The sequence below is a fragment of the Acipenser ruthenus genome, unplaced genomic scaffold, assembly GCF_902713425.1.
Source record: "Acipenser ruthenus unplaced genomic scaffold, fAciRut3.2 maternal haplotype, whole genome shotgun sequence".
Classification (NCBI taxonomy): domain Eukaryota; kingdom Metazoa; phylum Chordata; class Actinopteri; order Acipenseriformes; family Acipenseridae; genus Acipenser; species Acipenser ruthenus.
In genome coordinates, this window is record NW_026708727.1 from 1 (window position 1) to 14,843 (window position 14,843).

Genomic DNA, 14,843 nt, shown 5'->3' on the forward strand with positions numbered 1-14,843 from the left:
TCTCTCTCCTCTCTCTGCCTCTCTCTCTCTCTCTGTCTGTCTGTCTGTCTGTCTCTCTCTCTCTCTCTCTCTTCTCCTCTCTGTCTCTCTCTCTCTCTCTCTCTCTCTCTCTCTCTCTCTCTCTGCTCTCTCTCTCTCTCTCTCTCTCTCTCCCTCTCTCTCCTCTCTCTCCTCTCTCTCTCTCTCTCTCTCTCTCTCTCTCTCTCTCTCTCCCTCTCTCTCTCTCTCTCTCTCTCTCTCTCTCTCTCTCTCTCTCTCTCTCTCTGTCCCCCCTCCTCTCCTCTCTCAGTCAGGAACCCCGAGGGCAGGATCAGGCTGTACTGTAAAGGTGCCGACACGCTCCTGTTTGAGAGACTGCACCCCTGCAACCAGGACCTCATGAACATCACCACTGACCACCTCAATGTGAGTCAAACCACTACCCTGCAGCTGTACCCTGCTCCCTGTACCCTGCCCCGGCATACACTACTGCTGCTCCCTGCTTCCCGCTCCCTGTATTTAAAGTTATTCATCCCCTGTACCTGTTATGTGGAGTAACACAGCCCCCTGCTGGCTGGCTTGTGGAATGACCTGTATGTATATTATTTTATTTGCCCTGATTTTTTTTTTTTTTTGTCCCTCAATGATTTTTTTCTTTTTTTTTTTGTTCCTAATTGATTTAAAATATACATATATCCATTGGCAAACTTAAGCAACTTTAAGATGTTTTTTTTTTGTCTTTCTGATTTTATTATTTAAAAAAAAAAATTCTTTGTTTTATGTCCCTCAGTGATTTTTGTGTTTGTATTATTATTTTTTTGTATTTATTGATTGTTTTTTTTATGTCCCTTGGTGATTTAACCTTCCCTGATTTTTGTGTTTTTTATATAGTGTTTGTCTCCTTGACTGAAGCATTGTAAATCTGTTCTCTCTCTCTCTCTCCCGTCTATCCTTTCTCCCTCTCTCTCTCCTCCCTCTCTCTGTCTCAGGAGTACGCGGGGGATGGCTTGCGTACGTTGCTCCTGGCCTATAAGGACCTAGAGGAGAGTGAGTACGAGGCCTGGTCCGAGCGGCTGCAGAGAGCCAGCAAGGCTGTGGACTGTCGGGAGGAGAGGCTGGCAGCCGTGTACGAGGAGATAGAGCAGGACATGATGGTATGAGCACAGCACAGCACAGCACAGCACAGCACAGCACCACACCATCTGTGAATCAGTACTGTATGGTGTTTTAAAACTACAGGACATGATGGTGTGAGTGCAACACTACACAATACTATGCAACCCGTGTTTCCAGTGCTCCCATGTGCTCAGCCCCCATGCTGTCCTGCTCTCCTGTTTCCTCTGTAGCTGCTGGGCGCCACGGCAATCGAAGACAAGCTGCAGGAGGGGGTGCCGGAGACCATCGCAATCCTGACGCTGGCCAACATCAAGATCTGGGTGCTGACCGGAGACAAGCAGGGTGAGAGACACCGAGACACACCCGGCTTTGAGAAGGGGGCTGCTTCATTATCTTCACTGTGCTTTGAGAAGGGGGCTGCTTCATTCTCTTCACTGTGCTTTGAGAAGGGGGCTGCTTCATTCTCTTCACTGTGCTTTGAGAAGGGGGCTGCTTCATTCTCTTCACTGTGCTTTGAGAAGGGGGCTGCTTCATTCTCTTCACTGTGCTTTGAGAAGGGGGCTGCTTCATTATCTTCACTGTGCTTTGAGAAGGGGGCTGCTTCATTATCTTCACTGTGCTTTGAGAAGGGGACTGCTTCATTCTCTTCACTGTGCTGTGCTGTGTGTTAAAGTTGAACACGTTTGTGTGTTTCAGAGACTGCTGTGAATATTGGATACTCGTGTAAGATGCTGACTGATGACATGACGGAGGTATTCTTTGTGACGGGACGCACCGTGCACGAGGTTCGAGAAGAACTGAGGTAGGAGAAATACTCAGACTCAATGACAAACGTTTCCACTAGAAGTCTTTCTCAGCGTCTTCAGTGTAAATTCAATGACAAACGTTTCCACTAGAAGTCTTTCTCAGCGTCTTCAGTGTAAATTCAATGGCAAACGTTTCCACTAGAAGTTTTTCTCGGTGTCTTCAGTGTAAATTCATTGACTAACGTTTTGACTAATAAGTTTGATCAGACACTGAGAAAGACTTCTAGTCGAAATTTAATTTATTAAGTTTCTTTTAGCATTTCTAATGCCGGCACTGTTGAGTGTTTTAATAGCTATGGAGTGACTGGTTGAACTTGGGATCCGTGTCGATGGGTTTGTGTGAGTGACTGGTTTAAACTGGAATCCCTGTTAGCCACGTCTGTGTTCGCTGTGGTTCCAGGAAAGCCAGAGAGAAGATGATGGACTCGACTCGCACTCTGGGGAACGGCTTCCCCTACCAGCAGGAGAAGCTGGACCCCCCCAAAGGGAGCTCCGTGCTGGAGGCCATACCCGGGGAGTACGCCCTCATCATCAACGGACACAGCCTGGTGAGGACACACATCCGCAATTCATACTGGGGTGTGTGTGTGTGTGTGTGTGTGTGTGTGTGTGTGTGTGTGTCGAAGCAAATCGCAGCCTGGTGAGGACTCGCATCCACAGTTCCTATTCATATTAATGTGAGTGTGTGTGTGTGTGTGTGTGTGTGTCTCTCCAGGCCCACGCGCTGGAGGCTGACATGGAGCTGGAGTTCCTGGAGACAGCCTGTGCCTGCAAGGCTGTGATCTGCTGCCGGGTCACCCCCCTGCAGAAAGCACAGGTGGTGGAGCTGGTGAAGAAATACAAGAGGGCCGTGACCCTCGCCATCGGGGACGGAGCCAACGACGTGAGCATGATCAAGAGTGAGTGAGGGAGAGGGGAGGGGAGTGGAGAGGAGAGGGGAGGATGAGAGGAGCCAATGACATGGGTGAGGGAGAGGGGAGGAAGGGGAGGATTATTATATATTATGATTATTATTATGCCCAAAACAAACGGCACCCACTTCCCACTTCAGCAGGACACATTTTTTACTCTCATCTAGAAAAGCTCTTATGCAATCGTGGTGATCCAGCGCGTGACCGTGAGAGACTGGGGATGTGAAACCTGTCAGTCATTTCTCCGCACGTCAGTAAAGAGGAGGCTTGGGGGTCCAGCGGTTAGAGAAAGGGGGCTTGTTACTGTCCTTCGGATGAGACGTAAAACAAACGAGGTCCTATTGGAAGTGACTCTGCAGCAGCAGCAGCAGTTGTTGATGATGCATAGTTCACCCCCCTAGTCTCTGTATGTCACTTTGGATAAAAGCATCTGCTAAATGACTAATTTATTATGAAGAATAATAATAATAATAACAATAATAATAATAATAATAATAATAATAATAATAATAATAATAATAAAGGCTCCTCGTTCAAAATGGAGGCTCTTTTGCACTGGTCGCGTCTGTTTGTCTACCTGTGTGTCTGCCTGTCTGTCTGTCTGTCTGTCACCCTCTACAGCTCTGGCCAAAAGTTTTGTATCACCTAGAATCTTAGGATTGAGACATAATGAAATGTAAATGAACATAATGTTAGTACCAAGTTTCATGACAATCAGATAAGTGGTTCTTGAGATTTATGGAACAAATATATACAGTGTGACACGCGTGCTTCAGTACGACCGCCTCCACTATACTCCCCTGCAGCAGGTTTCATATTATTATTATTATTATTATTATTATTATTATTATTTATTTATTTGGCAGACGTCTTTATCCCAGGCGACTCACACAGGTGTTACAGGGCAGCACAGGGTTACAATGCAAGCTTCATATTTAAATACAGTGTAGTTTACAGCAAGTGCAAATAATAACACTACTAGAATACAATATGAACTAGGATGCTATGTATAATAATAACACTACTAGAATACAATATGAACTAGGATGCTATGTATAATAATAACACTACTAGAATACAATATGAACTAGGATGCTATGTGATCTGCTGCCAGGTCACCCCCCTATGTATAATAATAACAGTACTATAATACAATATGAACCATGATGCAGAAAGTTAGGATCACAGCAAGTTGTAATGTCTACAATGACATTAGTAGTGCAAGGGTAGTGCATTCGTAACCAGCAGAAAATGACCTTTGTAAGAGAAGTTCAATTCTTGTGCAACAGCAAAAAAACTAAACTAAAAAAAACTCATCAGCTAAACAACAAAAGAAAAAAAAATCTATCTGGGGATTGTGGAACATCATCTTGAGACTTCTTCTTCTTCTTCTTCTTTTGAGTCCTCAGAGATTTAGAAACCCGATGAATTGCGCGGCAGTCTCAGCGGTTTACTTCAGAACTTACTGTAAACTACACTTTATTTAAATATGAAGCTTGCATTGTAACCCTATGCTGCCCTGTAACACCTGTGTGAGTCGCCCTGTCCGCTGTCAGATTGCATTTTCACACGTGTGTGCTGTGCACACAAGTAGTTTTGGAGTAAGTTTATTTACCGTTATCTATTCTCTCTCCCTCTCTTTCTCTCCTTCCCCTGCCTCTACCACCTTTCTCCTCTTTCCCTCCCTCTGCTCTCTTCTCTATATCCCCTCCCATTTTTTCTCCTTTTTTCCACCTCTCCCCACTCCTTTTCCTTCTCCCTTGTCTCTCCCCCTCTATCTCTCCCCCTCTCTCTTTCTCTCCCCTCCCCTCTTCTCTCCTCCTCCTCCCCCCTCTCCCCTCTCTTTCCCTCTCTCTCTCTCTCTCCCCTCACTCCCTCTCCCCTCTCTCAGCGGCTCACATTGGGGTGGGTATCAGTGGTCAGGAGGGGATCCAGGCAGTGCTGGCCTCAGATTACACCTTCTCCCAGTTCAAGTCCCTGCAGCGCCTCCTGCTGGTGCACGGCCGCTGGTCCTACCTGCGCATGTGCAAGTTCCTCTGCTATTTTTTCTACAAGAACTTCGCCTTCACCATGGTGCACTTCTGGTTTGGCTTCTTCTGCGGGTTCTCTGCGCAGGTGAGAAAACAAGCAGTGGTGCACAGCTACGACCAAAAGTGAGATTTACATACAGCTACGACCAAAAGTGAGATTTACATACAGCTACGACCAAAAGTGAGATTTATACACAGCTACGGTCAAAAGTGAGATTGTAATTCACCTGTAACTCACTGAAGAGGCCCATCTCTTATTTTTTATAATACATGGATACCCTTGTGATGCTGATATTAAAGAAGACGAGGTTCAGCAGTACAGTTGGGTTTTTTTAAACGTCATGTTTCAGTGCTGTACAGACGTTCTGTGTCGTTATCCGTTTCTCTGAGATACGAATGTACCAGCTTTGCATCTTTTTTTTAAAACATATTCTCATTTTGTTGATCATTAATTAACATTTCTGTACTATGGGTGTTGTCGAGTGATTGAAAACGAGACATTTTGTGTTTGAATTGAAAGTGATGGTCTTGGAGTCGAATGGGTCAAAGTTCAAGTATATTTTCCTCTAGAGGAAATATCACTTTTTGACGTCACTACTGTGGTATTATGCCTTTTTTTTAGAATGGCTCAGGATGCAAATATAGCCTTCATCCATGTATTATTTATATACAAATACAGGTCAATTAGTTCATTTTCTAGGGTGAAACACTTTTGGCCAGAGCTGTAGGTGTGTGTTCTGTTTTTGTTTTGTTGTAAGAGCCACGCAAACCGATTCATTTGATTTTATTGCGATGGAGCTCTCCTCAGAAATCAGGGCGAGGGTCGCTGGTGTTGATCGGGCTGATTCACCGTTCAGAGTGAAACGAGTGAAGAAACAGCTGCTTGGGTTTGTGGTGATCAATGCTGCTTTTCTTGGACTCTGTGGAGAACAGCTCTCCAGTGATGATGTGTCTCTCTCTCATTCCCTGCAGACTGTCTATGATCAGTACTTCATCACACTCTATAACATTGTGTACACGTCGCTGCCAGTCCTGGCCATGGGGATTTTTGACCAGGTAAGATTATTATTATTATTATTATTATTATTATTATTATTATTGGTTTCATCAATACTACAGTATAAAGTAATACTTTATTAAAAGCATATTGGCAGCGCAGTCTGGAGTACCCCAAGCTGTACCAGCCCCTCACTCCCCTCTCTATTTCAGAGTCCCCCTCACCCCCTCTCTCCCCTCTCTCTCAGGACGTCCCGGAGCAGCGCAGTCTGGAGTACCCCAAGCTGTACGAGCCGGGGCAGCTGAACCTCCTTTTCAACAAGCGTGAGTTCTTCATCTGCATCGCGCAGGGCATCTACACCTCCGTGGTGCTGTTCTTCGTGTCGTACGGGGTCTTCGCCGACGACGTCACGCAGCTCGCCGACTACCAGTCCTTCGCCGTCACCGTGGCAACCTCGCTGGTCATCGTGGTCAGCGTGCAGGTAACGGGCCGCGCCTCGCGTAGGTTTTACTGATAGGAGCTGTTCATGCGGCCAGAAGGGGAGCCCAGGACTGGGTGCAGCAGCAGCAGCAGCAGCAGGGCTAGTGTGAGTTTCTAACCCTGTCCTCTCTCTCTCTCTCTCTCTCTCTCTCTCTCTCTCTCTGTGTATTTGGGTGGTCAGATTGCTCTGGACACAGGCTACTGGACGGCGATCAATCACTTCTTCATTTGGGGCAGCGTGGCGATGTACTTCGCCATCATGTTTGCCATGCACAGCGACGGGCTCTTCAACATCTTCCCCAATCAGTTCACATTCGTGGGTGAGTCCCCACCTCCTGAAACTCTAATTATTATTATTATTATTATTATTATTATTATTATTATTATTATCATTTAGTCATTCAGCAGATGCTTTTATCCAAAGCGACTTACTAGGGGGGTGAACTATGCATCATCAACAACTGCTGCTGCTACTGCAGAGTCACTAGGATTACCAGCCCGAATAATCAGTTCATACAGCAACAACACACACTGACACACACACGCACACACACGCACACACTGACACACACACACTGACACACGCACACACACACACACAGTGAAGACCAGATTATTGCGATGGAGCTCTCCACAGAAATCAGGAGCTGACAGTCAGGGTGAGGGTCGCTTGCATGGATCGGGATGATTCACCGTTCAGAGTGAAGTAAGAAACAGCTGCTTGGGTTTGTGTGGATCGCTGATCTCCACAGAGTCTCAGAAAAGCAGCATGAAATCATCACAAACCCAAGCAGCTGTTTCCTCACTTGCTTCTTAATTTAGATTGAATGCCACGTAACCTGTTACGAAGCGTTGGGTGGCTGCCTCTAATCACGTTGACAGTGTGTGTGTGTGTGTTCACTCTCGCGCACTGTCCGTGTGACTGGCAGACCAAAGAGTGAGCGAGAAGGGAGCACACTCTCAACCTGATGAGATAAAGGCAGCCAGCGAACATTGCAGCAGTGTGGAGTAGTGGTTAGGGCTCTGGACTCTTGACCGGAGGGTCGTGGGTTCAGTCCCAGGTGGGGGACACTGCTGCTGTACCCTTGAGCAAGGTACTTTACCTAGATTGCTCCAGTAAAAACCCAACTATATAAATGGGTAATTGTATGTAAAAATAATGTGTTATCTTGTAACAGTTGTAAGTTGCCCTGGATAAAGGTGTCTGCTAAGAAATAAATAATAATTTAGAAACACGCATTGAAGAACAGGATTCAGGACTGTGAGCAGGGCCATTGTAGAGTCTCTAACCCTGCTCTCTCGCTCTCTCTCTCTCTCTCTCTCTCTCTCTCTCTCTCTCTCTCTCTCTCTCTCTCTCTCTCTCTCCTCTCTTTGTATCTAACCCTGCTTGCTCTTCTCTCTCCCTCCCTCCTCTCTTTGTATCTAACCCTGCTTGCTCTTCTCTCTCGCTCCCTCCTCTCTTTGTATCTAACCCTGCTTGCTCTTCTCTCTCCCTCCCTCCTCTCTTTGTATCTAACCCTGCTTGCTCTTCTCTCTCCCTCCCTCCTCTCTTTGTATCTAACCCTGCTTGCTCTTCTCTCTCCCTCCCTCCTCTCTTTGTATCTAACCCTGCTTGCTCTTCTCTCTCCCTCCCTCCTCTCTTTGTATCTAACCCTGCTTGCTCTTCTCTCTCGCTCCCTCCTCTCCTCTCCTCCACAGGTAACGCTCAGAACACTCTTGCTCAGCCCGCGGTGTGGTTCACGATCCTGCTCTCCACTGTGGTGTGCATCGTGCCTGTGGTGACTTTCCGCTTCCTCAAGCTGGACCTGAAGCCGCAGCTCTCAGACACGGTGAGTGAGACGCCACGGCACAGCCGCAGAGTCGATGCTTTTACTGTGGGACACTTTTATAACAGTTAGTTTACCAGGTTTTTTTTTAATATGCTGTACTTTACCAGACCTCTTTGTGCTTTATAATGCTTCCCTATGCTTTACCACACCTCTCTGTGCTTTACAATGCTTCCCTATGCTTTACCACACCTCTCTTACACGATGCTATGCTTTCACAACAGTAAGCTGTTAGTTTACCATGCTTTCACTGTGCTTGATCGCACCATGCTGTGCTGTCACTGTGGTGCTCTTGGCTATGCTGTCACTGTGGCACTCTTTTCTAAGGGCTCCTGTCTCTGCGTGCCCCGGCAGGTTCGCTACACCCAGCTGGTTCGGAAGAAGCAGAAGCCCCAGGGCCGCCGGCTGCGCATCGTGGGGCGCACGGGCTCCCGCAGGACGGGGTACGCCTTCTCACACCAGGAGGGCTTCGGGGAGCTCATCACCTCAGGGAAGAACATGAGGCTGAGCTCCCTGGCGCTGTCCAGCTTCACTGGCCGCAGCAGCGCCAGCTGGATCGACACTCTGAGGAAGAAGAGAGGGACAGAGAGCCCCGCAGCACAGGTAACACAGGGACACACTACACTGCAATACAGTACAGTACACAGCTATACAGTACACTACAGTACTATAGAGTGCAGTACACAGCACCCTGGCCACACTGTGGTGTTGATGTGTGTCTGTGTTTCTATCAGCAGGTCTCAGCCGGTGCGTCCCCTCAAGGAGCCGAAGCCTCACAGGTAACAAACTGAACCCCCCCCCCCCCCCCAAAAAAAAAAATATATATATCTGTTACATTTTTATTAAAAAAAAAAAAGGACTTATTTACCATTTAAAACGACTCAGCCTTCCTTGTTCCTCTGTTCCTCTTCTCTGCAGGTCTCTGGCGGAGTGCCGCTCGAAGCCCCGGAGACAGGAGCGACAGGACCAGCAGGGGGGGCCAGCGCCCCGGGACCAGCCTCCATTACAGAGGAGTGCGCAGTCAAAGAATGAACCAAATCTACAGGAGAGAGAGAGAGAGAGAGAGGGTTCTGAACAGTGCGTGAAAATACAACAGACTAACGAACTAACATGCGTGCGCGTGTGTGTGTATATACATATGTATATGTGTGTATATAAGTATATCTCCTATGTGAGTCTGTACAGTGCTCACGCCTTATAAGGAGGCACGTTTATACCGTGGAACGGGTTAGAAGGCGGTGAGATCGTGGCTCTCAATGGCTCTACACAAAGCACTTTGTATTCTCTTTATAAGGAGGAACAGAATTGCGTGGATCTCTCTCTTAACTACACTGTGGCTCCCGACGTACAGCGTTAACGTGAGCACTGTATGTATTGATATATATATATATAGATATAAAATGTGTGTGTGTATATGTATGTGTATATATATATATATATATATATATATATATATATATATATATATATATATATGTATATGTGTATATATATATATATATATATATATATATATATATATATATATATATGTAGATAAAGCCAATATGAATCGTTCTCGATAAGAACGTTGCTTTGTCTGTCCCTCTACCCCTCTGCAAGAAACTGGGGGGGGGGGGGGGTTTGGTAAACCAGTAAGGAGACCCAGTGAACTGTTTCCAATCCCGCCCCCTGCCCAATGCTTTGGACTGAACTGTAAATAAAAGAAGATAATAAAGAGCAAACCCAAACCCTTTCTCTGCATCTTGTTCTCGGTGAGAATGCTGAGGGGAGTCGCTCATCTGCTCTGTTCTGTACCCAGTCTGTCTGCAGGATTGATTTATTACGCCACATTGGCGTCTCGAACCCTGGACTGGCCCGCCCGCCGCGCTTCCACAAACACCCCCGCTTTCGGGGTACCCCTCTGGGGGCAGGGAGGGGGGGTGCCAGCTACTCTCCCCCCCTCCCCCCCTGCCAGTGGAAGCACCATCTATATAGTGAAGGATCGCTACGCTTCGATAATAAGGATTCGAATGGATGTTTTAATAGTTTGTACTCGAGAAGCAGCAGCATAACTAATATGGAAATCTCTTCAATAACCCCCCTGGGACATATTGAGTTCTGTGTTTTTTCTTTTTTTTTTTTTTTTTAAATAACGCGACAGTTATTGTCTGCAGCTTGACCCGCTGGGGTTTTTTTTTTAAGCACAGAAACAAGACAAAGGACTTTGAAAAACCTGTCACGGCTTTCTGGACTGAAACTGAAATTTAAAAAAATGTGACTTTGCTCCACAAGCATAACGCAACAAAGAAGGAACGCGTTACGAAGTGCTGTCCTGTCTGAAATAAATAAAGCCAACAGCGATCTGAGAGAGAATGCACAAAATAAACTTCTGATTCACAATAACCTTCTCCTCTTTTTTTGTTTTTTCCTTGCAGTAATTCATTTCTTTTTAAGGTAACGAGAATGGCCTTTGAATTAGGCTTGGTGGTCCAGTGGTTAGAGAAAAGGGGCTTGTTACCAGGAGGTTCCCAGTTCAATCCCGGTTCAGCCACTGACTCACTGTGTGTGTGTGTGTGACCCTGAGCAAGTCACTTCACCTCCTTGTGCTCCGTCCTTCGGATGAGACGTAAAACAAACAGTTGTTGATGATGCATAGTTCACCCCTCTAGTCTCTGTAAGTCGCTTTGGATAGAAGTGTCTGCTGAATGGCTCATTAATAATATGCTTGTGTGGTTCTGTTCTTGGTAGGAGCAGAGATGCTGTACTTTGCTAGGGTGGCCCGAGAAGCTTTGGAAATTGACTGAGAACAGGCTGTCTATCTGCACAACAGCGGCCCCTAGTTTTCAGTTGAAGTGTGCGCTGGTAGTGTGGGTGGATTTCTGTCAGGTGAGGTGACACTAGGATCGGACATGCAAAATTTGGAAAACTTTGAGTTTTTTTTTTTTTTCAAGTTCTTTCAGGTTAAATATCACTTTGATAAATTACAATGAATTAAATTCTAACCCTCTCTGAAACATTGGAGAAAAGGTTGGATGATTTTTTGGGTTTTTTTTTTTTTTTTTTTTTTTTAGTTTTTCTTTTTCAAGGCAGTTATTGTGCTCATGATATAGAGGGTCCTCATTAAAATTATGTATAATGAGGACCCTATAAACCATGCTGGAGCTGTCTCTGGGGTACGGTGTGTGGTGTTTTATCATTCACACACACACACAGCATCGTACACACACACACACACACACACACACAGCATTGTTCACACACACACACACACACACACACAGCATCGTTCACGCACACACACACACACACACACACACACACACACAGCATCGTTCACACACACACACACACACAGCATCCCTCAGGGACGCAGGGTATTTCTGCCTGCGGTCGCGCGCTAAAAGAGGAAACAGACGATTTTACTAAATGTGACACGATATGTTATGAAATAAGTCAGTGCGGTGTTCAAACAGGTGTGGCCTCCAGCAGAAAATATACAAATAATTTAAAAAAAGAAACGATGATTAAAAACATTAATTTCTAAGCTAAATATAAAACAGAATGCAGAAACATTTTCTTTCTTTTCTTTTTAATATAAAAACTATGTAACAAGGTTACCCACAAAAAAATATCCTAAATATTCAACTTGGTACAATTAATAAAAGCAGACACTTGTGGGTGTAATCCTTCTTTTTGCAATGCTAAAAGAAAAGTGATGTCTTGCATGGCAAACGTTTCGACTGCCGACTGGCCTCCTCTCGTTTGGAACCTTTCTTATGTTCAAGGTCTTTTGACTGTATTAAGTTAGTATGTCTTCATTTTGCACAGCAGTGTGTTTTAATAGTGACAGATGAAGTTTTGTTTTTTGTTGGTATTCAGTTTGCGATTCTGCCAACAAGATTCTGCAGGAGCTGTGGGACTAATTATTTAAAAATGATTTCAGTGCAGTGGAATTTGAATTTTTCACATGTGATAACAAAATTCTCTTCAGCATTCCACTTTTTGTGTGTGTTTTGTTTCAGATTTTCTTTTTTTCTTTTTTTAACCTTCATGTCTTGTCTGTCTGTCTATTCTCTCTGTCCAGTTAATAATCGGAGTATTCTGAAGCTCGATCAAGCTTCTAGGATCCATCTCTGTAGCTGTCAGGCCATATTTAGGAGAAGTTTTTTTTTTAGAATGTATTTTGTCGAAACTCAAGAATGTTTTTGGAATGCCTGCAATGTATGTTTTTGTAGTGCTTACAGGGTCACAAAAAAAAAAAAAAACAACCAAAAAACCCACAAGGTACCAAAACCTGACCGCATCTCCATTAAGAGCACGTAGGATTGACTTATATTTCAAACTGATAAAAGCATTTTAAAAGAAGGGGACTCCCGAGTGGCGCATCTGGTAAAGGCCCTCCGAGTGGAGTGCAGGATGCACCCTATAGCCTGGAGGTCACCGGTTCGAGTCCAGGCTATTCTATTGCCGACCGTAGACGGGAGCTCCCAGGGGGCGGCGCACAATTGGCCGAGTGCTCACCGCGCACCAGTGCCCCCTGTGGTCTGGCTGGGCGCCTGCGGGCTTGCCTGTAAGCTGCCCTGAGCTGCGTTGTCCTCCGACGCTGTAGCTCTGAGGCGGCTGCATGGTGAGTCTGCAGTGTGTAAAGAAGCGGGTGGCTGACGGCACACGCTTCGGAGGACAGCGTGTGTTCCTCTTCGCCGCTCCCGAGTCAGCGCAGGGGTGGTAGCGGTGAGCTGAGCCTAAAAATAATTGGATATTCCAAATTGGGAGAAAATAATAAAATAATTGGCGATTTACTAAATTAAAAAAAAAAAAAAAGTATTTGTAAAGAAAGCAATACGGGACTATAGGCAAAGACCTCATAAACATTAACAAAAGTGTGTGTCTATGCGCATGTCTGGGGGTCAGTCTGTATGTCTCTGGGTGAGTCTATGCGAGTGTGTGTGTGTCTGCGCGTGTCTATGCATGTGTGTCCGTGTGTGTGTCTGCGTGTTTGTATGTTAAAAACAAACTCTCAGTTGCTCAAGACCTGGTTGTCTCTGACTCAAAAACAAATGATTGTGCAAGTTCTCAAACAGCAGCCGCTGCACATTTCAGAGGGAACAAAAAGGAAAAGCACGAAAAACACTCGGCTCTCCCTCCCACTGGCTTCCTTCTTCCCCATTTGCACAAAAAAATAAAAAATAAAAATAATGTTTTTGAACTTGTTTTTAATGCAGGATGAGGGAGATCTCTGTGTTTTATAGGCTTGGTGGTCCTGTGTTAAAGAAAAGGGGCTTGATGACTCCCTGTGTGTGTGTGTGTGACCCTGAGCAAGTCACTTCACCTCCTTGTGCTCCGTCCTGCGGATGAGACGTAAAACAAACAAGCTCCTATTGGAAGTGACTCTGCAGCAGCAGCAGCAGTTGGTGATGATTCATAGTTCACCCTCCCTAGTCTCTGGAAGTCGCTTTGGGGGGGAAAAAAAAAAGTCTGCTAAAATCCAGTTTAAAGGGAAGCCTTACAGAACATCATCTCCTATAACCCGGTAAACGCTGATAATGCAAAGTGTTTCAGGTAGACTGGCCCAGTCCTGAGTGACAGGCAGGTTCGACCTCATGTACTCTGTTACCTCGAGGGGGCTGTAAAATGCTCTAAAGACATTGTGGCTTAGCAAGCGTGCAGGCTTTTGTCAAGTGAACCAACTTAAAGCAATTGAAGGAAAATGCGTTCTTTTAGATACAGTCCTGTATGTAATTGTAAATAAGCAGACAGCGTGTAATACTGTAGAGATCATTAAAACTGTATAGATGTGGGTTTAATATATGTATCTTCTATTATTTATCGTCATAGAATTTAATATTAAAACAGGGATGGAAATCCGACTCCTATTGCACAGCAGTGTCACCCAGTCCAGGTTTTACTGCTACCAGCTTGATCAGCCCCCAGTGTGTCTAGGTAACAAGCTCAGGGGTGTCTGATTATTAAACTCACAGTGAAACCAGGACTGGATCACACTGCTGTGCAGCGGGAGTCTGATTCCCATCCCTGTATAAACCATACAAAGGAGTCGCTGCCTGCATTGAAGGATGGACGTTGTTTGGCATTTTGGTTTCTTCAATACCAAAGAGTACACAGAACTCAAGATAGTTTTTCAAATGGTTAGTTTTGTTTTTGTTTTGCTAATGTGTGTGTTTTTCTTTTTTGTAATAGAAAATTCTGTTTTGGTTTATGTATAAAACATTCCATAAGTTAATCACATTTCTACACTTGCAAAATGTTTTATGAGGTTAAAAAATTGCAAAATTGCATTATATCTATCTCTCTATCTAGATAGGTAGATAGATAGATAGATAGACAGATAGATAGATAGAATAAAAAATAAAAAAGTTCACGTTTTTAATTGTGTGTGCGTGTGTGTTTATTTATCTATTTGGAGACTGAACTGCCCCCCCTCCCCCTAAGAGAAAGGATGCTCCCTCCAGTCCAGGGCAGGCTTGAGGCGTGGAGACTGAACTGCTCCCTCCTTCATTTTCACATAAGAAATGTATTTATTTATTAATTTCATTTCACAGTATTTCCCCCAGTACCAATTCCCCCAAACCAACACCAGCACGTCTGTGTCTAACTGCGGTTCAAACTCCCTCTATAACGAGCCCGGCGCGGTGGTCGCGTATGACGTGTCTCGCTTTCATTCTGTCTAAAGTGCAATGCCACGACAATTTAGCAACACC

General features: G+C 45.1%; 1 protein-coding gene across 1 annotated transcript; it reads left to right on the forward strand.

Annotated features, from left to right (window-relative positions):
- Positions 1-289: 289 nt before the first annotated feature.
- On the forward strand, positions 290-9,576 carry LOC131735548 (phospholipid-transporting ATPase ID-like; the record flags this gene model as incomplete). Its single annotated transcript, XM_059021598.1, has 14 exons — positions 290-405; positions 969-1,133; positions 1,326-1,437; positions 1,792-1,897; positions 2,302-2,449; positions 2,617-2,800; positions 4,704-4,927; positions 5,815-5,898; positions 6,087-6,320; positions 6,501-6,639; positions 8,018-8,148; positions 8,500-8,748; positions 8,883-8,924; positions 9,064-9,576. Coding segments are annotated over 14 exons (2,048 nt in total), but the record flags the coding sequence as incomplete, so codon positions are not given.
- Between the last annotated feature and the right edge of the window lie 5,267 nt (positions 9,577-14,843).